This window comes from Osmia bicornis, chromosome 7 (assembly GCF_907164935.1).
Source record: "Osmia bicornis bicornis chromosome 7, iOsmBic2.1, whole genome shotgun sequence".
Lineage (NCBI taxonomy): Eukaryota > Metazoa > Arthropoda > Insecta > Hymenoptera > Megachilidae > Osmia > Osmia bicornis.
This window is the reverse complement of record NC_060222.1, coordinates 8748710-8771972: the sequence shown is the minus strand read 5'-3', so window position 1 is coordinate 8771972 and position 23263 is coordinate 8748710. Positions and strand designations below refer to the sequence as shown.

The following is a 23263-nucleotide window of genomic DNA, read 5'->3' as shown; positions in this document are numbered from 1 at the left end:
CGCTTTTACTTCGATGTAGCCTAGGGTTGAAAGATAGCCTTCAGTTATTCCGTTTAATTCAAAGATGATATTGGTATTAATTATTGCTTTATTTGATATAGTATGTTTTTTTATAATATTTATATCTGATCCAGTATCTATCATTAGTGATGCTACTCCTTGATGAAAGTTTTCACTCATGAGTTTGATGCTCGGAGGCTTTTCTGCGTAATTTGCTTTTAGACACAGGTTCGTTTCTTTACGTTACTGTGGTTCTTGAGTTGTAGTTTGTTGTGGTTGGATTTTAATCTTCTCTTGATATGCTTTCTTCCTGCATTGTTCAATAGTATGGCCAATGTTTTGGCAATAAGCGCATATTGGAGGTTGCCTTCTCCAATTTCCAGTTTGGTTGTATCCATTGATTCCCTTGTTGATTATAATTGTTGTTGTTGAAATTGTTATTGTTGAACCAGCAATTTTGAATTGTGTGTCCCGGGCGCTGGCAATGCTGGCAATATCTTGGCTGCCACTGGATTGATGATACCTGCTGCCTTTGGAATGAACGGCTACTACAGGTGTTGGTACTGTGGCTGTATCCAAAACAGTTGCTGCATTGAACGGCCTGGGTATATCCCTCGGTTAGTTTCATCCTCATCATGTTTTCCTTGTATTCTGCTTCGCCTTTAATAGCTGCACTGATTGCTTCATCCAAGGTGTCGAATTCGCAGTTTCGCATTCGACTGAAGATTTCTGGTTTTATCCCAGTCAGAAATGCCTTGACAGCATTGGCTTCTGCAAATACATTATACTGCTGCGTATGCTCAGGAACTTCGATTTCGTTGCAGTTCTGAATTTGCAGCAAAATACTGGAGACTCGACTGCTATAGCCGACGACTGCTTCGTTCGGCATCTGAGCTAATTTTGACATGTCTCCGTATAATTGTATCGATGAGTACAAAGGAGCAAAACGTGATTTTAACACCGTAATCAGCTGCTCAATAGTATTGTAGTCTCCGCTCAATACTACTCTCGAAGCTTGTCCATATAATTTATTTTTAATTAGTTGGACTAGGCCGTATTCGGCGTTCGGTGAAATCATGCCCCTAGCATTAAGGCAATTCTTCGCGAATTGATACACGGAGATGTTGTAGCCATCGAAAGGAGGCACTATATCCGCTGCATCCTTTATACTTATTGGGCGGTTGCCCTCGGCTGGTACGTTGGCTTCGTTGTCCATTTTTATATTGGTTAATATAATATAACTATTTATTAATATATATATATATATTTTTTTTTCTTTTTTTTTCTTATCTATATATTTTTTCTTCTTTCCTGCTTATTTATATATATATTTTTCTTCTTTTGTTTATTATTACACATATATATATTTATTCATTTATTTATTTATTTTTTTCTTTTCCTTTTTTTTTCTTTTATTTATTAATACTTATATAATTAATTCGCTCTCGGTCAACCCAAGCAAAACAGAGCTGGTCCTATTTACAAGGAGACGACGCTTTTATTTTAAGGCTCCTCACCTTTTTGGGACGCAACTACAACTCACAGATGAGGTTAAATATCTAGGTGTAATACTAGACAAAAAACTCACCTGGAAGAACCATGTGAACAGACAGACCCAGAAAGCAATCAGCACCTACTGGATCTGCCGCAAAATGTTTGGCCCTACATGGGGACTCAAACCAAGGGTGGTCAGGTGGATATACCAGGCCATCCTTGAACCTATTATAACATACGCCTCGATTGTGTGGTGGACCTCCATGAAGAGGGGAACACACATAAGGGCTATAGAAAGAATATACAGAATAGCGTTGTTGGGGATAACAGGTGCACTCCCCACCACGCCCACAATGGCAATGGGTGCGCTGCTCGACATCAAGCCACCTCATCTAATAGTGATGGCAACGGCTTGGAGAGCGGCCATTCACCTCCACCAAGCTGAAGAATGTTCCCCGGCGGGCGGCGGGCACACCGAGATCTTAGGGACCCGGGATCGGAGTTAATTCTGACCCACGGTGGAGACCGCTGCAAGACGGAATACCTCTTCAGACGAGAATATGATCTAATCCTCCCAGATAGAGAGAAATGGCTGAAGGACCCGAACGGCATTCTGACTCCGGGGGGGCTGGTCTGGTTCACAGACGGCTCCAAGACCGGATCCGGCACCGGAGCCGGGATTGCGGGGGAGAGCCCAAGGGTCGAAATGACCCACAAGCTGGGCCACCACGTTACGGTCTTCCAAGCAGAAGTGTTTGCCATCTGGGCCTGCGCCAAATATAATTTGGAAAGGGCCCACTCAGGCAAACACATATACATCTGCAGTGACAGCCTGGCCGCGCTCAGGGCCCTCCACAAAGTGGAAATTGGGTCGAAGCTAGTCAGGGACTGTGCAGTGACTTTGAGACAGCTATCTCTGAACAACAGAGTTAAGCTGCTATGGGTGCCAGGTCACGCTGGTATCCCAAGCAACGAAAGGGCTAACGAACTGGCACGACTGGGGGCGATAAGCTCCCAGCCATGCCATGAGTACCCTATTGGTGTCTCAACCTATGCGTTGAAAGGCCTGGCTAAGGACTGGTTAAACCAGGAATTCACCAGGCTCTGGCATAACGCTAGTGGCATGAGACACATGAGGGCCCTACTTAAGGGACCGACACAGAAGCTGGGTGACACTTTAATTCACCTGGACAGGGCGCAACTGCGCATGCTCGTGGGTCTAGTGACAGGACACTGGTACACGAGGAAACACCTCGCGCGCTTGAGACTCACAGAGGAGTCGATATGTCCGAGGTGTGAGGAGGACGACGAAACACCTCTCCACGTACATCTAAGATGCAGGGAACTAAGGGCCCTAAGAGGATCAATCCTGGGGACCTTGGAACCCTCATCATTAAGCATCTCGGCTGGACTGGTACCGGTGCTTCTAAAATTTGCTACAGAAGCCCAGCTGCCAAAGCACAGCCAGTAAGGAGGCTGCCCAGCGGCCCGGGTACAATGGTCCCCAAGGACTGAGTGCCCGGCTAGCTTCAACCCGGATAAATAAATAATAATAATAATAATATATAATTAATTATATATATGCTTATTTTCTAATTTGTTTTAAGAAAGGTACTAACGTCCGCTAAGAATTGTGTTCTATTACCACTCTGTCGATCAGAAAACTTGAATGACCCGAATTATCATGAACAATGACTCGACGGATTCTACCTGTTACAATGACTCGACCTATCTCACCGCTGTCACCAAATTTTTTTCTATTTATATGTGTAACGTCCCAGAATTAATCACGAGCACGCTACTGCACCGACGCGTAGGGAGAGCGGTTCCCTATGCGAAGGCGACTCGTATTTTTATATATATTAATAAAGGACGGATTATAGGTTCGGGTGGCACGCGGTAAAGGAGTAAAATCCAACGTTAATTCCTTTCTCAAAAATATGTAGATTTATTCAAAAAAATGATGTGTTTGTTGTGTTTGTTTATAATATATAAAAAGGTAAGTAATATAAAAAAGTATTGAATATAATTAAATAATATAATGAATTCATGTAATTAATTAACAAAGGTTGCGCCCTGTTTTTGAAATACAAAAAGAAAATAATTGTATTAGTTGAGTACAGTGAGTACGCCCTGGATTAGAAAATACAAAGAAAATGACAATCGCGTTTGTGCTAAAATTTGAAATACAATGGAAGAAAATCAGATTATTAGTTACAAAGTAATTTGTCCTAAAATAAAATACAAAGAAAAATAAATTAATTAGTGAACGCGGCTCTAGATACGATTATCAAACTTTAAATCTATAACTTGAATTTATAATTTAAATAAAATGATTGATTGTCGGAAAATTGGCTAGGATCCGTTCTGACACTGTAGGAGCTAGCTCGTTCGGCCGCAGTACGATTTCTGGGCAACTTAGCCGTCACTGATAGGCCGCATCCAAGGAGCTTCTGCTTTCGCTCGCTCGTTAAGCTTGGTAGCGAACACTGCAAGACGGTATCGTCGATCTAGAGCCAGTGTACTGGTAGGCCGCATTCAAGGAGCTTCTGCTTTCGCTCGCTCGTTCAGCTTGGTTGCGAACCTGACACGTAGGAGAACCGCTGCGAAGTTGAGCGCTGCGGGTCCGACGCGGAACCTTTGCCGCCTTGCCGACAAAAGAATCTAATGTTACTGAATTCTAAATAAAAATCGTACCATAGACCCGTGTCGGACTACGATCAGAATCTAAGTGAAATAGCTCTGCGCGGCACGCTCGTATTTACATCACAGAACTGCTGACGTAGCAGTTTTTTCTATATGTACTTTTGATATCGGAAGTGTTCGGACTTTGACCTGCGCGTACGTGACTCCGCGCGTATCGCTATCTCTGTCTACGCATAGTTGCTATCTCTTTCTATTCTGCGCTCTGTTTCTATCTCTTTCTACGCGCTGTTGCTCTCTCTGTCTATCTATTCCGCGCGCTGTGTCGATCTTTTATCGACGCGACAATTATCGATGTATATTTCTGGAGTATAAAAAATTTTTTTGTTAAATATAAATATTAATAAATACAAGGTTTTTCCTTAGTTATTAAATATGAATATAATTATTAATTTGAATCAGATTACAATATTAATTAAAAAAAACGAAGTGTTACAAATTTAATTATATAAAAACGAAAAATAAATAAATGTTTTAATAAATACTAAATATGAAATTTCTTTTTATTTATTCCTCCTCTTGCGGGATGTTACTGAAGTGTAAACTCAATATAATCTTATTATAGTTATGTGTTACGTTGCGCGTGCGATGGCGCAACGTAAAAAGATAATTAAAAAAGAAAAAGAGGTTGCTGTTTCAACTAGAAGATTGAAAGGCAATTCCCTATACTTTTTACCCTATTCTGAGCGCGATGGTTGGTATCGCTGCCACCAGTCTCGAGCGGGTTAACGCTCTCGACAAATTAAAAGACGAAAGACAATTATTAAGATGTTAGAGTTTAGAATTTAACTTTTTAATCTTTCGTTTGGGTTCGTTCAGCGCTTTAGGTCCCGTACGGGTCCCTCCTTGAATCTGTATATGATGGTAGGCGTGTTTGGCTGAAAAGTGATTGTGGTGTGTTTGAAATAAATTTGAAACTGGTTGTAACCGTATATGTTACATAAGTAGATCTATCCAAGCCAGTAGGGGTATACCCCTTAAGCGACGATGATTCCCACTCGCCTGGGATGCGTGCGCATCGATCCCCACACGGTATCGATCCCTACCTAGGATCGATCGAAGGAGGTCGATGCGGGATCGATGAGCAGGCACTCTACGTTCGAACGCACTAGCGTTAACACGCGTAAGACGAGGGTCCGTTGGGCGAGAAACGATACACGAAGACGAGTCAAACCGACTTAGTACAATCGTCAAACTGCCGATCTACTATCTTTGTGTATGCGCCTCAAACCGAGGAGTCGCGTGCACAAACTGAGCCGCGGCACTGCTTCAAGGACCCACATTCGCGAATAACCAAGGTTTCGTCGTAGTAGTCAATTTATAGAATTAATTCCATCTAAGTTCTCGGTTACATTTATTTCTGTTCACATCAACACCAGTGAAATAAATTCCGTGAAGCAGTGCCGCGACTCAGTTTGTGACTCCTGGGTTCGTGGCGCATGGGATTCGTGCTTCGCGTTTTGTAAAGTCAAAATAGTTTCTTTTCATATATTAATACATCATTAAAGTCACGGTTACTATCCATTAGTGACGGAGTTAACGTCAAGATCACAAAACTGTGCTCTGCCGAACCCTCCTAGTCGTTCTAAGGGATAGTGTCCAGTTAATCCAATTTGTAACATTTCTCGCCTAACGACACAAATCATCTAATTGATTCTTTCAACTCCTACTTTACAAATAGTTCAAGATTTGAAGTGTGTGTGAGACGAACACGGCTCCACACGAATTACTGATACCGGAAATTTCTAAGAGACCACTAACGTGCCTCTGGATGTTTCCTGGACATCACTGCTCGTATGGTGCTTAGTGTGGGTCAGCGATATGGGACTCTATCCCGCCAGGGCCAGACCTCCTATCGTTTTGATAACGACTCTAACGCACAATAAAAATAACATCTAAGAGGAGCTGGAAGAATTAAAAAGATCAACGAGCCAGGAGTGGCGTACCGCATTTTTGTAAAGTTAAAATCATCGCATCTATGGGAAATAGATAGCGAGCCAGGAGTGGCGTACCGCGTTTTTGTAAAGTTCAAATCATCGCATCTATGGGAAATAGATAGCGAGCCAGGAGTGGCGTACCGCGTTTTTGTAAAGTTCAAATCATCGCATCTATGGGAAATAGATAGCGAGCCAGGAGTGGCGTACCGCGTTTTTGTAAAGTTAAAATCATCGCATCTATGGGCAATAGATAGCGAGCCAGGAGTGGCGTGCCGCGTTTTTGTAAAGTTAAAATCATCGCGTCTAGGAGAAGTAAATCACGAGCCAGGAGTGGCGTACTACGTTTTGTAAACTAAAAGAATATCGGCGTTATAACAACTTACGTATTACCTGAGTGTATCTTTGATAATCAGAATATATAAGTAGATTTTACCAGCTAATCATCTCCGTTTCTTGTCAGACAACCTCCAAATTCTCCGCCACCCAATAACCAATCCGCGAAGTAGTAAAAGCAAAGAATACAGTTACATGGTTAACTGGTAAAACTGATTTAATTACGAATAAGAATCAAGAATATGAAATTAACAGAATTAATAATCAAGAATTAACGGAGTTTAGAAAGTCAAAAATTGAAGATGTTTAAATTTTGAAACTCATTATTGAATAATACCAGTTTATACGTATCGATTAACAAGGGTAAAGATGATTTATAAAAGTAACAAAAATATAATGCACGCTCTGAGATTACACTTGAGGATTACGCTTTATAACGATCGCGCGAGACGATTGTAGCGATCCCGTCTTCCCTTGTATTAATTTGAAATTTGGCGTATTTCCGCCGTGAGGATACACCCTAGCCGGAGATATTCTCGGCACCCCCGAAAGGGCAGGACTAAGGTGCCCCCTTTGATAGAGTAAGAAATGAATTGTGAAAAACGGAATCATATCACAAGTTTAGTTGTACGTAATTGTCGATACCTCAAACGATGGAACGATCTGACCGGAGAATTCTCGGAACCCACGAAGGGCTGGACAGATCGCCCGTTTTGCCAATAGATAGTCGTCGTGTTCAAAAATGGTAAATGGATCGACTTACCGAAACGCTGTTTAATACAATACAAGATAACAAATTCGCTTGTAGAGATCGCTATGTTCGCTGGATATTCTGGAACACCAAAGAACGGTAAGGATTGTGAACATTGCACTTGTCGCGGCGATAATGAATTAAACGAAACGAGTACGTCGACGAGAGACAAACGAATACGAACGGAAAAGAATATAATTATTTTATCACCCGGAATGAAGCTAATACGGAATCCTACGCGAGCAAACGATTTAAAATAAGAAAGAAAAGATAGAAATTTAGGGAGAAGGAAGGTTTAACGTGCGTGTCTGTGAGTCCTTGTTAAGAATCCGACGATTTCAACTCGCACGGCACTCTGCCTCGCTACGCGGAGGACTTTACCGCAGAGGAAAGCTGTCGCGATTTCCGAACAACTCTGTCTCTCGGACACACGGGCTCAAGATCACGTACCTCGACGATTGATCGATCAAGAGTGTCGAAATTCGCGCGAGATCGACGGGCGAAGGGCCCGTCGCGCGATCATCGTCCTTGGAGGGGACGGATTGACAAATCGTGGCACGTGCTTAGAAGTGTCGCGTGCCCGGTGATTGGCTAAGACGCGCGAGCTAGCCGAAGATTCTTCATCCCCTTTCTTTGGTGTTCCTTTTTCTTTCTACTACGTCGCCATGATAGTTTCAACGGTTTTCTAGAAACTACGCAGTATTTCCTTTAAATGTATTATTGCTAATTTACAGCTATTGATTTAATTTGATTTTCCAAATATTGAACTGTTAAATGATACTATTAATTTGACTGAAACATGAATGATCTTGAAATTGAGATATATAATTTAACAATTGAAACCGTTATCCGTTTATTTTCCCTTAGCAGGATCAGAATTATTTATCTTTCCTGATTTATAATAAGATCTTATCAGCGTAAAAGCGGACGATGCATTTACGATGATCGTAATGCCAATTATGCATTCACTTACAATCTTTCGCATAATTACTTCGGTGGAATCGGCATTTCATTAGCGATGAATTTAAACATTTCTACCAGAACGTTCCTTTGTTCAAAATTCGCCGTTGTCGCTAGGTAGTTCTTAGAATTTCGAACACAATAGTGTTTATTGCTTTGAACGACCCCTGATTTTCGAACGGCGGTCGAACGTTCGCGACGTTAAGCTTTGTAAGGGTTCTCATTTATTTTAGTTTCGTCGTTTAAATTCATATTCATCCATCCATTCTTTTCACACTATCATTCGGTCAGGTAATAATGATCCTGATCGGACCGGCTGACGCTTTGTACAAATGAGAGGGAGAGAGTTTTTCTCGACAAAGAAGTTATTACGGTTTTCCCGTTTCTACGCAGTTACCAAGGGAAATTCCCGGAATGCGAAGCACTGGATAACTGCGTAGCGCTGGTGTTGTGCTAACGGCTCTCTCTCTCTCTTACGAGCTAACGCGAGTTTTTGTGCGTCACCCGATAATAAACTGTCTTGTATATCTATGGTTGGCGACGATAGTTTCAAGGAGGGTCACGTAAGCTATTGTAAAGAAGGAAACAGAAATGACCTTTCCTCGTGTACCTCGCATGAGAAATTCTCGGAACCCAAGGGATTGACAAGATACACGATTCCAGGGTAGAATAGAATAAAGAAGAGAAAGCAATAGAAGAAGTCAAAAATAGAAAAGAATTAAACTCAAACTCTTCCTTGTACACCCCTGCATGAGAAATACTCGGAACCTCGAAAGGCTTGACAAGTATGTACAAGGTAGAGGAGGAATGAAAAGATTGGCGGAAAAGTGAAACACCCACCTCACGACCCCTACATGAGAAATCCTCGGAACCCCAAAGGGCTTGATAAGGGACGCAAGGCGGATAAATTCAAAATTTTCCGCCGGGGCGTAACAATGCACTATTAAACGTATTCTTTAGTTTTTTGTTTATACAGGGTGTTTCCGAAATCGTGGTACAACCGGAATGGGGGTAATTCCTCATGCAAAAATAAGTAGAAAATAAAGAATACAATTTTTTGTTCATATGATGTTTCCTTTTTGAAAAAATCGAGTTTGAATATTCGTTAGGTATGCATGTACTTAACTAGTCGTGATTTGCTTAGTTTACCTAATCTGGCCAAACGTCCTTACTTCTATTTATGTATTATATCAAGGCCGTTGATAACGTGATGGCTTGCCTATGTCAAAAAATTATTAGTGTCTCTAAAGCTGTTACAATCACACGATATAGCAATCGTGAATACACTGATATGATTCGTGCACTAGGAGCTTGTGAGGGTAATGCTACTGCTGTAGCCGAGTACTACAGGCAACGGTACCCCAATCGTCGTCATCCAGATAGACGTGCAATACAAAGACTAGTTAAGTACACGCGTACCTAACGAATATTCAAGCTCGATTTTTTCAAAAAGGAAACGTCATATGAAAAAATTGTATTCTTTATTTTCTACTCATTTTTGCATGAGGAATTGCCCCCATTCCGGTTGTACCACGATTTCGGAAACACCCTGTATATCAAAATGTAATATAATGTAGCGTGTAGTTTCCATTTATTATAATTATTCTTAAGATTCTATGCAATTAAACTGGTTAGAGCATAATTTTAATTTGTTATAAGTATTTGTAAGACTATGCAATAGTGTCTGAAATAGGGATGGGTAATAGGGATGGGCAATTTCAATTAATTAAATATCGATAGTTTTTTTTCCTAATAATCGATTATTTTTGTCAATGTTTCTGTAAATCAATTAATCGATTATCGATACTTTTTTACATAACATCGATATTTTGTATCTCTGTGAGAAAACTGAACAGCATGATAACGAGACGCGCATTATTCAATCAGCGTATAATTTTCGAGAAATGTTCATTGGGTATAAGTCGTGTTTCGAAATTCACTGCAAGCACTAAAAATCTATAATACGTAACTAGATTCCAGCATTCTGTTATTATATTCTTATAACTCTTATTAATTGTTCTTCATTCTTATTCTGTGATCTTATGTTACATTTAAAAAATTATTGTCTGTGCTTCGCGCTTCAACTTAATGCAAACGCGAGCTAGTTTGGGTACGGATCAGTGAAACCACTCGTACAAAAAAAATAACAGAACAACTGATAAAGGATTAATGTATATTGTTTATTAAAGGACGAATATTTGTCCTGGTATCAATTTCAAACACCTCGTGAACGCTAACAGATTCTCCGATTTGTACTTGTCGAGAGCTGACAACTAAAAGCTAACGTACAAGAAGAAACGTTCACGAAGAAAATTTTGAGTATCTGGTGGGGATCGACATGTCGCAGGGGTGGACAAGCGAATTCGCTAGAGTCGCAAATTTTGATTAGTTAAAAGAAAATTCAGGGAAGTGGTCAAGAATCGCCCCTGCCAAACGCTCGTCCTCAGGTCGAGTCTGACCTGAAGCAAGAAATATGACGTCGCCTGTTCACTTAACGGTTCGACAACAATAAAACCATAAAGCTAGCAGGACTTCGAAAAACATGGTAAACTGAGGAAAGTTTTGGGCGAAGATTGCATATGGCACACAGCTGCAGAAGGCAACTATTGCTTGTTTGAAAAATCAAGAATATACCTGATAGCCCCATGACCATTGCGCCTCAACATGCCGCCCCCCTTGAACGGCTACGTTCAATACAAAAAAAAGTTACCCTTTCATAGGTATATTGAATTAACATCTAAATATAATGTACGCAAAAACATATACCGAACAATACGAACACAAGTATACATAGATTGATCTTTGTTTTAGATCTAACAATAAAAAAAAATAATTAAAAAAACTAATATCTACATGAGTTTCAATTATTTGTAATGTAAAAAATAATAAGAAAGAAATCGTCCAAACTTACATACACGAAGCATAAGAAAAAATAAAATATTAAAACAATACAATTATCATATTATATCTTGTAAAAAAAATAAGAATTACTTTTAGCTTTAGCATAATTAGTAAAATAACCAAAAAAAATATTGACACGAGATTTTTAATTCATGACAGGTAAATGACACAAACGTGTGGTACTTCGTTTATAAGTACCACCTGTCGTCTTCACGGTGATGACTCTGACAATTCCATCGTCACCTGGATGTAAATCCACGATCCGACCCAATGTCCATTTCAAGGATGATACATTGTCCTCCTTGAGTATCACCAGATCTCCAATTTTTGGTTGTTTTCCGGGCGACCTCCATTGGCTGTGTGTGCTCAGTTGGTTGATGTATTCCTTGTGCCAGCGTGTCCAAAAATGTTGCTTGACTTTTTGTATATGTTGCCAAACAGACAATTTATTGCTAGGAACTTGCTGAAAATCAATCTCTGGCACGCTCATTAACGAATTGCCTATTAAAAGATGTGCAGGAGTAAGGGCGATGGTGTCGGTAGGATCAGAGGAAATCGGAGTCAATGGAGGTGAGTTTAATATTGCTTCAATCTCAATTATGTACGTATTTAATTGTTCGTATGTAAATAATTGATTGCCGACTGTTCGAATCAAATGATGCTTAAAAGACTTGACTAATGCCTCCCATAGACTTCCAAAATGTGGTGATCGTGGAGGGGAAAAATGCTAGAAAATACCTTCAGACTCCAAATAACTCGTGATATTATCCCTTGTAGAGTTTAAAAAGTTTTGAATTTATGTAATTCATTTCTTGTTCCGATAAAATTGATTGCGTTATCAGAGTAAATATGTCGAGATTTACCTCGACGTGCAAAAAATCGTTTCAAACTGGCGAGGAACGCCTCTGTTGTTAAATCGCTAACAAGTTCCAAGTGTGCAGCTTTTGTGACGAAACAAACAAATACGGCAACGTATACCTTAATCTTAGAACGGTTTCGAAATTTTCGTTTCTTTATAAATAAAGGGCGACAGAAATCTATCCCGACAATCTTGAATGGCCTAGATTCTATGACTCGAGTTTCTGGTAAATTACCCATAATATAATTTATATTTGAGGGTCGCGCTCGGACGCAGGTAACGCATTTTCGGATCAGGTGCCGCGTAGTATTTTTGCAATCAATGGCCAATACTTCTGGCGAATCGCATTTCAAGTGGACTGCAAACCACCATGAAATGTTTGAATATGATAATGTTGAATGATCAATTTTGTAACATGATGTGCACGGGAAAAAAGAATAGGATGTTTCCGTTGAAACTCCAAATTTGCATGTTTTAATCTACCACCTACCCTTAATAGACCAGTAGAGTCTATAAATGGATTTAAACACAAAACCGTGCTGCTCCTGTCAAGAGCTTTGTTTGAGTTTAAACAGTCCATTTCTTTGTTGAAATGTTGGACCTAAATGCAATTGATAATACGATCGTGTACTTTCTTTAATTCGTCTACGGTTAAAAAATTCGTTTGATGACACCGCCTTGAACTAATTTCATAAAATCGAAAGCAATATGCTATTACTCGTTTTAATTTGTTCCAGGATGAAAAACGTTCAAATATGCTATCGTCGCGTGTAGTTTTAAGAACGACAACTTTGCGTAATTCCGAAGTAACGATCGGAAGGTGTTCTAATAGAGGCCATGTGTTTTCTGTTTGGTATAGCCATATTGGCCCGTTTAACCATAATTGATTTTTCAAGAATTCGGCAGGCGTTTGACCTCGTGATATGGCATCGGTTAGGTTCTTGAGAGAATTCACATGAGACCATTCCTGAGGCTGCGAATATGATTGAATAATAGATACGCGGTTAGCAACAAAGGTTTTAAGCAAACGGGGTGACGCGTTTATCCAACATAACATAATTGTTGAATCGGTCCACAATTTGATTTTTGTAAAATTGAGCCGTATCGACTCTTTGACCTTATGATATAATTTGGACAACAACACAGCTGCACAAAGCTCCAGCCGCGAAATCGACACAAATTTTATAGGTGCGACCCGCGATTTAGAAACCAAGAAACGAATCAGAACTTCTCCACACGAATTACACGATCGAATATACATACATGCGCCATATGCTCTTTCACTGGCATCACAAAACCCGTGAAGTTAGATATCTTGCGCAAGATGAGAACTGATATTTCGTGGTACTTCAAATTGTGCCAGTAAAGGCAATTGATTTTGAAATTCATTCCATGTGAAAGGAATAGATTGCGGCACTGACTCATCCCACGTTACACGAGCCTTCCAAAGATCTTGCATAATAATTTTGGCCCTTGAAATAACGGGCCCCAACAAATCTTGAGGATCGAACAATTGAACGACCTTTAATAAAATGAATCTTTTAGTAACGTGAGATTGTGTATTGTCAATATTTACGTTGTATGCGATCGTGTCATTTAACGAATTCCAAAAAATTCCCAGCGTTTTCACCACTGTATTTGGATCCAACAGATGCGACTTCTCGAAACGTCGATCTGATAAATCATCCAGCAATTTAGGATCATTCGATGACCACTGGTGTAAATGAAAATTACCTAATGCCGTAAGACGGATTAATTGTTCACGAAGTTCAATCGTTTTTTTAAACGTTTGTGCTCCAGTAAGAAGATCGTCTACATAAAAATCGTTTAAAAGCGCTTCTGATGCTAACGGAAATTGTTCACCTTCATCTTTAGCTAATTGTTGCAACGATTGAATTGCGAGAAACGGCGCGGAAGCAGTACCGTAAGTTACAGTGTCTAATCTGTATAGCCGTATTGGTTGTTCGTGAGATTCTCGCCAGAGAATTTTTTGATATACCGCATCGTTCTGACGCACTCGAACTTGTCGATACATTTTTTCAACATCTACAGTGAGTACATAATTATACGAGCGAAATCGGATTATATACGTAAAAATATCATCTTGTATTGTAGGTCCTACTAATGTCGTGGCATTGAGTGACAAACCGTTACTTGTTTTCGCGGAGGCGTCGAAAACAACTCTTAATTTTGTTGTAGTACTTGATTGTTTAAGCACCGCATGGTGAGGTAAATAATATCCATGCTCAATGCAATTTGTTCCGGAAATATCAGTCATATGATCTAACGTTTGATATTCCTCTAAAAATTTCGCGTATACAGCCTTTAACGTAGCATCTCTATCTAAACATTTTTCTAAAGAATAAAATCGTCTTAATGCGAAGCTATATGACTCTCCTAATTCGGATATTTTGTTATTAAAAGGCAACCTAATGATATATCGTCCAAATGCATCACGTCGGACGTGCTGCTTGAAATGAGCTTCACACAATTATTGTTCTTCTTCTGACAAATGTTTACTAACAAAGCACTCTTCAACTTCCCAAAACTTTAATAATTGATCGTCTATCGATGTAGTGGAAACGTGGCATTTCGGAGTTTTTACCGACGATGAATTGATCGAACCTGCAATTATCCAACTTAATACAGTTTTTTGCAACGTCAATGACGAAGATGCCAAACGAATCTGACCTACACACAATAATTTGTAGAATACTTCTGCCCCTAATAAAACATCTATTTTAACTGGAATTTGATATTCTGGATCAGCTAATGGGATGTTGACTATTGGTCTATAATGGGACATCAGCTATTTCAATGTGTGAATGGTCAACTCGTTGAGAGGGCAAAAATGAGGAAATTTGTGGTGTTGCATAAAATGTTAAATTAGAACTGTAGTTGGAATTTCTCGACCTAATATTTGTCTTTATAAAATATTTTATGCGAGTTGATAAATTATCAAAACCAGACAATGGAATATCTACCTTTGTTTTGTGTAGATTTAATCGAGATACAAGATCTTCTGTAATAAGATTAATTTGTGATGCAGAATCGAGTAAAACTCTGCACAACTGATATTTTCCTTGACAATCACGAATTGAAATAAGTGCTATCGACAATAAAACCTCGGACGGTACACATGCGGTCAGTGATACCGGTGTAGACTCCAAATTATTTGAAGTAGACGACACTACAGCTGTCTTTGAAGTAGATGGTACTACTGCTGATGAATCCTTATTTGGGTCCAAATCGCGATGCAATAAAGTATTGTGCTTGCTATGACACTTTTTGCACTTACTAAAATAGCAATTATTATACACGTGACCCTGTCGTAGACAATTGATGTACACTTTAGCTGATAGTGCGGCTTGAATTCTATCCTCCACAGAAAGTTTCAGAAATTGATCACACGTTTGTATATAATAATCCGTTTTGCAATATCCATACACGATTTTTGATTGTGTTGCTAGGTAATTTTGATGCTTTTCTGAACGTTTCGGAAACTAACGATTGATGGATGGAGTTTGTGTTTTTGTGATCTCGCGTGAATTTATGTTCGTTATTGCATCATCGCGAGCAAATTTTTATAAAAATTCTAAAAATTCCATCAAGGTCGGCATGGCATCATCATCCAGACTACGGTCCCAATGACGACGCGTTTCTTTGTCTAATTTCGTTGTAATTATGTATATTAAAATTTCGTTCCATGACTCTTTAATGTCTTTAACGCGTTAGTGTGTTTTTCCATGGCCGTGATCAAGGATCGTAGTGTCATGGGATATTCTTTTGACATAATCGGTAATTCAGATAAAGTTTTCAAATGCATTTGTATGATTTTGCGCGGTTGATTACATCGTTTTTCTAACAATGCCCATGCGGCCAGGTAGTTTTTGTGCGACGCGTTTAGGGTATCGATGACACTAGCTATTTCTCCGCGTAACGACTGTTTCAGGTAATGAAACCTTTGAATGCCTAGTATATCCTCGTTGTTGTGTACCATAGATTTGAATGAATCATAGAAACTTTGCCATTCAAGGAGATTTTCATTAAAAATAGGTAACTCTATACGAAGTAGCCTTGTGTTTCCATTTACCTGACTCTTATTAGACTTGGAATTTACGCTCGCGCATCTGTCACGTATAGATAATAATCGTTCAATCAATTCCGCGCCCGCATAGTATGAATCCTCGAATTCAACTAGATTTGACTCGTACTTGCCTGTTTCGTCAACCGCTTCCAACTTGAAATGTGTCTCCTGAAACGCGTTATACAACTCTTCGAGTTTTGTTTTCCGCACTTTCAACGCGGCTGTATCTAACGATTCATTAAGCGAATTTCTAATACGAGTTGTTTGAGACTTAACCGAAGCGCATTGCCTTTTCAAACCTTTCACTTGTTCGGCCATAATTGAGCAATATACAAAAATAGGATTTTTGACGCGGTTAAAGAAGGAATGTAAAATAGACGATTTAAGAGCTTACCGAGATGACTTGCCAGGCAGTCCTGTTATAAGCACAGTATCGTGGATGAATTTGTTGGTTGTTGTTGCCTTCGGGATGAAGCGCCGATGAAAGTTTCGAGGATGACCCTCAGAATGATATATTCGGGATCAGATGCAGATATAGATTTAATAACAACTTTTTTCCCAGTCACGAAGTCAACCTTGTTGCACTTACAGCTCAAAACCCCGCAAAATACTGTTGCGCCGGGGAGTGGAGCTCGCACTTTCCATAATTAAATAAATAAACAAGGAGCAAACTAGACTGTCTATATTTCAGTTACACAGGAGTTTTAAGAAATAGGTCCGTACAGGTTGACTTCCCGATACATTCTGATATTCAAAAGACGCGCGGTTGTCTAAGAGACCTCAAGCATCCGGTGACGTGTTTCTGCTCGAAACAAGGGATAGCTTCACGTTATGATTCGACGACAGCTTCGAACGAGGCAGTCGATGGCTCTTTCGATACATCAAGAAGCGGTCGATGTGTCCAAAGAGCAGGAACTTCTCGCCGTCGCAACAATACTATTACTACTTGTTTAGTCATATCTGAATTGTACTTACCATCGGCTTCGTCCAGCGAAATGTAATCACACGAAATTCCGTGGTTACGGTACACACGCGTAGCCTCCATGTTGCCGTAGTGGCGTCTCTTGTTGAATGAATACATTCAACGGGGGGTCGCGTGTACGCGTCTCACCGAGAAATCACCATCGAAATTATCGCGCGTCTCCGTCGGTAAAAGTCTAGGCGCTAGTTCGAATTATCGATGCCTAATCACGCACCAGGTCGATAAGCCACACTCGCGCCGTTATTTCGACTCTGGATCGCTCCGGACAATTTCCGTTATTCGTACGAAAGCCATCCTAAAGTAAACACCTAAACCGATACCTTTGTGAATTTAAAACAACCGATACCGTTGTGAATTTAAAGAATCGCGTGTTCGTGTTCCGAGAAACCGACGCTGCTTTACCACTGGAAAGTGATTTCCACATTGTGTTTGTGTAAGAAATAATTAAAGAATTGACGCGCTTGTCAAGTGACTTTATTTAAATACACGAATTTAACAATTACGCTTGATCGCTTCATTCCGCCTCGAAGTCCAAGTCCTTGCCAAGCCTTGAACCACCGGCCGATTGTGCTCCAAGTCGTGAAAGTGCATTTAACTCTTTCCAAGCCTTTACACTACTTGTGGGGAATTCATTAATATTCTTCAAAGTTAACATTAAATGTACGATTCTGATTTAAATATATTTTTTAGTAAAACTTAAATAAGAAATATAGTGTAATATTTCTCGTTTACCTTGTAACCGTGCTCTTCCTTCAAGAGCACGTTTTCGTAGGATAGAGACGGGGAGAGAAATAAAGAGGAACACTCAGATGTAAAGAGAGGCAAGTTTAACAATAAATTTATTTCCCGTTCATACGAGGACAATCGCGTACATTTCGCGTGCCTTTCTTACGGCCGTGATCATCGGTTACGGCGTGTAAATATTTCTAACGGCACGGTCGTCCTTGGGATCGAAGGCGAAAAAGAAACATGATTTGAACGCAGAGCGCAACGTACTTACTTCTCACACATACAAGCTTACACAACGCTTGAACGACGCGTAGAAACCTGCCGTCGAGTTCCTTATCTATTTGGAAGTTTCTATTTGAACGCGGGCACCGACTTTCTCACACGTCGCATGGCTCGCTCGTCAGGTTTTCTTTTCTTGCGAGTTCATATGAAATCGGTTGATTAGAGAAGCTGAGGTTGGTTGCTCATGGACGCGGAGGCAATCTCGGAAGCAAGACCAGAGCACGATCTTCGTAGCTGCTGATCTGCTCGCGGTGAGTGCGTGTATTCGAGTGATCATACAAAAGCCGAAGATGCGTCTGATCGCATTGGAGTCTCGACGACAAGTGCTCGTTCCGCCGATCGGCAGGCACCTCGCTCGGTGCTCTAGGCAGCGAAGGGAATCTTACGCTTGCGCGATTCGTACCATGACATGATAGTGGGGCCGGCCCTACGGGCCCCTGCATTATGTAACGTATCGGTGGCCTAACCGATCGGTTACAACCTGTATATGCATTTTTTAGGTTACGTTCTAGGAAATGTGCTCAGGGTGGTGTTTCCAAAAGCAGCCTTATTAAAAAAGAATTCAATACTTCGATATTTTTTAAAAAGCATCGATGTTCAATGATCGATTTTTTAACTAATCGATTATTTTAACATCGATATTTTTTTCGAACATCGCCCATTCCTAGTTTGAAATGTCCTTAAGTATGTTTTATTTCGGATGAAGTTCCGAATACGACCGATCGCTGATGAAAATGAAATTTTGAGGGGGAGGGGAGCGGGAGGGGGGAGGGAACTCCAAATATAAAGTGGTATCTTCGGCTTCCTATTAGTTTCCGAGATATTAATTAAAAACTTCCGTACAATACATAGAATTTTTCCTATACAGACGTAACTAACATAACCGTCTTCACTGAAGTAAGCTGATATCATCAAGTGTCGAACAGCCGTTGACATAGCGGGGGTTCCAACCTGACTATCTATAGGGTGTCCTATTCAAAACTTTGGAGATACGACGACTATTGTAGCGAAATTTATCTAGCCTAACCTACCCTACGTATAAATCAAATGTGTTTAATTCCTTGAGAATTAGTAATAAAATATAAAACATAACGTAATGTAACTAAAAAAAATGGATTTTACATGGAACACCCTATAGAAACGGAAGCCGATATCGCTATGGTGTGAACGGCTGTTCGACACTTGACGATGACGGTTGCTACAGCGAAGACGGTAGTGTTAGTTGCGTTTGTATAAGAAAAATTCTATGTATTGTACGAAAGTTTTTAATCAATATCTCGGAAACTAATAGGAAATTGAAGATACCACTTCATATTTGTGATTCTCTCCCCCCTCCCTCTCAAAATTAAACCTCATAAAAAGTAAAACCTCGTTTATCTGGCCTTCGATTAACCGAGCCTCCGCGTTATCCGAGACAACGGACTGATCCGAACACTCCGCATTAATCGGGGTGTATGCTCCGATAATACGGAAAAACTCGGATGAAACGGATGAAACCGTTATACCTATGCTGTACGCGTGTAGTATTTTGCGATTGCTACTTTGCTTCTTATACATACATCTGTACACGTATAAACTTGTTACAATACGTATTGTGTGCTCTTCGGTTGTGAGCTAAAAATTAACATAAAAAACAATTAAAATTTTCGAATTTTTGATTTCTTCCGTGTTATCCGGGTTTTCGCTTATCCGAGGGACCTCCTCCCCACATTACTTCGGATAAACGAGGTTTTACTGTAACAAAAAAATTTATTGCTACATTATTTTAAGAGATACAAAAATTTACATTATGACAAAAAAGAATCGACATTTTTTTCTGAATTCATTGATATACATACGCAAATAACAAATAATTGTTGCAATCACTTGTGTTGAAGATTAATTAATTTTAATTAATGTAATTTAAGCTACGTTCTGTAAATATTTAAATATCGTACGGACATAAAATATCAATTCGTGATATCAATTGTAATACGATTGAATGTCAGAATAACATTTTAAGAGTGGCTATATGTAACAGGCCCCCTCATTTTGATAATCCAGTAGATTTTTATTTCGGTGCAAATTCAGCACCAACATGTGTGATATTGCCAATCTGTCGTACCGACGTAGTTGCGCGTATTTACAATTAGGCACGTAAAAGCGCGGTAGCGAATAAGTCCCCGTCTAAGGCAGTTGCGACGGGACGATTACGGCGAGCGAACGTGTCAAACTGTAGTTGATAAGTTCAATAAAGAGGTGGTGGGATCAGTACGGGAAACGAGTGTGTTTTTGCTGTTATTACCCTCACCGCGAATAAATACACTACAACATGTGACATTTGTGGAAATGCTGCTATTATTACTTGTGCGTGGTGTAAAAAAACATTTTGCTTTCAACATTTCTTTACGGATTACCATTTCTGTGAAACCTATGTTCCGTAAATTTACAGTCTTCATACTATTAATATTGTATTTTTTATATCATAATTGGGATAAATAATTCAGTAACAAATAGTACACACGCCAAGTATATTTAATCTTCATTCGAAATGAAACGATATCAATTGTTAAATTTGACGAAATCATCCTCTTCCGATAGCGATCATATACACACATGAAAGTAACGAAACTGGTAGCCTTCTCGAATTTAATGTCTACGATTTCTTTAATTTTTACATCAATTTTGTTATTAACGTATATTAATTTCCAAGCAACAAATTACTTCCTAATAATACCACCGCAGGGTATTGCAGATACATACTAATGTAATTAAGATTACTGTTGTAAATTTTAATTGATCTTACTATGATTAATAAATGCGTATCTCACAGAAATAGCCGCCCGTATGCCTATACATGTATATCTCGTGCGGCTGTATCCCGGCGGATTCGAGCGTTCTGCGTATTATATGAAAATTTACAAAACTGTAAGAGGCAAATCTATCATATTATATATCAATGAATTCAGAAAAAAATGTCGATTCTTTTTTGTCATAATGTAAATTTTTGTATATCTTTAAATAATGTAACAATAAATTTTTTGTTATAAACAGAGCACTTTTGACAAAATCTGTGACCACCTTTTGTTTTACCTCAAGAAACAACGAATCTTTTCCTTAAGAAGTTTTCTTATATCTGAGATAGTTTTCAAGATACCATTTTTCTGCTGAAACTTTAAGGGGTGATTTTACCCCCTAAACTTGCGATTGGGCCGCTATAAAAAAATACGGGTCTCTTATTTTCACCTGCTTAACTGAGTTCCACTGAGTTTCATTGAAATCGGAGACTGACAGTTCGGTATGGTTCCTTGTTAGTGGAGATCGCAGAATTATTGGTATTAGATGATGAGACATCCGGCAGTGTGTTCACAGAATTATTGGTATTGGATGGTGGGACATCCGGCAGTGCATTCACAGAATTATCGATATTGAGTGGTTGGTCTTCTGACATTGCGATCGGATCCGCACTGTTAGAACCAGGCGTCCGACATCAGAAAACATCTTAGCCAAGCCCACGAAAGTGCCTTTAGGTGAACTCTTAGGTGTCAACCTGATTTTGACTTCGTGCATGTCTACCTAAGCATCTCCTCCGACTATTCGGCCGAGTGTAAGTGTACTGCAAAAGGTCCTCAATCATGCGTTTTACGTGGCATTGACTCCGACAACTTTATTTACAGTTTAAAGTTGAATCAGGGTGATTCATTTCTGGGTGTAGAAGTCTTTGGGGGGAAATCGGTGCGCAGCTGCGGGTGGATACACGTTCATAGTTGGGGTTTTGTTAAAGCATTTATCATCATTAAATTAAAGTATTTTCGCATACTAAAGTAAACTATTCGCGTAATTCTTCTACGCGTACCTTCTAGTCAGTAAATAATCAACTTCTTAGTACAAAGCACTCGTGATTCGTTGTATCTACCGAACTGGTTAAAATACATATATTCATTTGCTACTGTTGTAGAAATAATTTCCGTTTCACGAAAATCTAATTTTCCCACATTTATTACATAGAAAAATCAACGGTTTTACTTACTTGCGACATTGATGGCGTTGGACTTTTATTTTCCTTCTTCTCTTCTTCGTCCTTTTGTTTTTCATTATTATATTTCAGATTAAAAAAAATGTCAATAACATATGGCTGGGGTGGCCGTCGTGGTAAGTGTTACGACCAGCCGCCTAAACGTACGTTAATCAAATTCTTCCTACGATCGGACGAACATCGTATTACGGCCACCCGCCTAAACGATCGATGCTCGAACAATCGAACTCCTCACGACCGGACACCTAAACATCATATTATGACCACCTACTTAAATATTCGATAAGACGCGTTCTCACGGACACCCCACCCTGTCAATCATCGGCCCCTTCTCCACCACCAACTACATTGTAAAAGACCTTACCGAACATAAGCAGAGTCAGTCGAAATCATATTATAAAAACAAAGTGCCAAACCTTTAAAAGTGCTATTCATTTAAAAATCTGTGAACTTTCTACGTGACATAAGCGACGATGTAGACGGCACAAAGAAAGAAGAGGCCGTGGCGGGCGGCGGATGGCGGGCGGCGCGGCGGGCGACCAATTATTGTTTATATCTATTGATCATATTTCAATCAATAAATATTGCGTATGTTACGTTGCGCGTGCGACGGCGCAACGTAAAAAGGAAAGATAAAGAAAATATAGTAGTTAAAGAATGAATTTCAATTAGATAGTTGAAATTCAATTCCCTATTCTTTCTCCCCTATTCTGACGCGATGGTTGGTATCGCTGCCACCAGTCTTGAGCGGGTTAGCGCTCTCGACAATTAAAAGACGAAAGACAAAGTTAATAAGATGTTAGATTAGAATTTAGATTATTAGTCCTTCGTTGGGTTCGTTCAACGCTTTAGGTCCCGTACGGGTCCCTCCTTGAATCTGTATATGTTGGTAGGCGTGTTTTAACTGAAAGTGTTGGGTGTGTTTGAAATAAATGGTGAAACTGTTTAAGTAAATGAAACTGGTTTAATTTTGAATAAAAAAAGTCAAGTGAATAACAAAATACAAGAAATGCCAAAATTGAGATCTGAATAAATTTGGAAAACTCGTTAATATTGAAAATACCAGTTCATGCAAAAATCGTAACAAAGGTAAAGATGCTTAATATTAATTAACAAAAAATATAATAATATGCCAACGCTCTGATATCACAATTGAAACTATTTGAGTAATATACCGGTCGCGCGAGATGATTATTACTATTTCGCGTCTCTTTCGATTTTTACGTGAAA

The 23263-nt window shown here is 39.5% G+C and overlaps 1 protein-coding gene across 1 annotated transcript; it reads left to right on the top strand.

Moving 5' to 3' along the window:
- The first annotated feature begins 1847 nt into the window (after nucleotides 1-1847).
- On the top strand, nucleotides 1848-2965 carry LOC114881684. The gene is made up of 2 exons (XM_029198527.2): nucleotides 1848-1995; nucleotides 2073-2965. Exons 1-2 carry the CDS (start codon nucleotides 1848-1850, stop codon nucleotides 2963-2965), a joined length of 1041 nt encoding a protein of 346 aa, XP_029054360.2.
- Nucleotides 2966-23263: the final 20298 nt, after the last annotated feature.

Coding starts and splice junctions, on each gene's coding strand:
- LOC114881684 (XM_029198527.2), top strand. CDS start 1,848: ATGGCAATGGGTGCGCTGCTCGACATCAAGCCACCTCATCTAATAGTG. Junction 1,996..2,072: donor CTTAGGGACCCGGGATCGGA/GTTAATTCTGAC, acceptor TAATCCTCCCAG/ATAGAGAGAAATGGCTGAAG.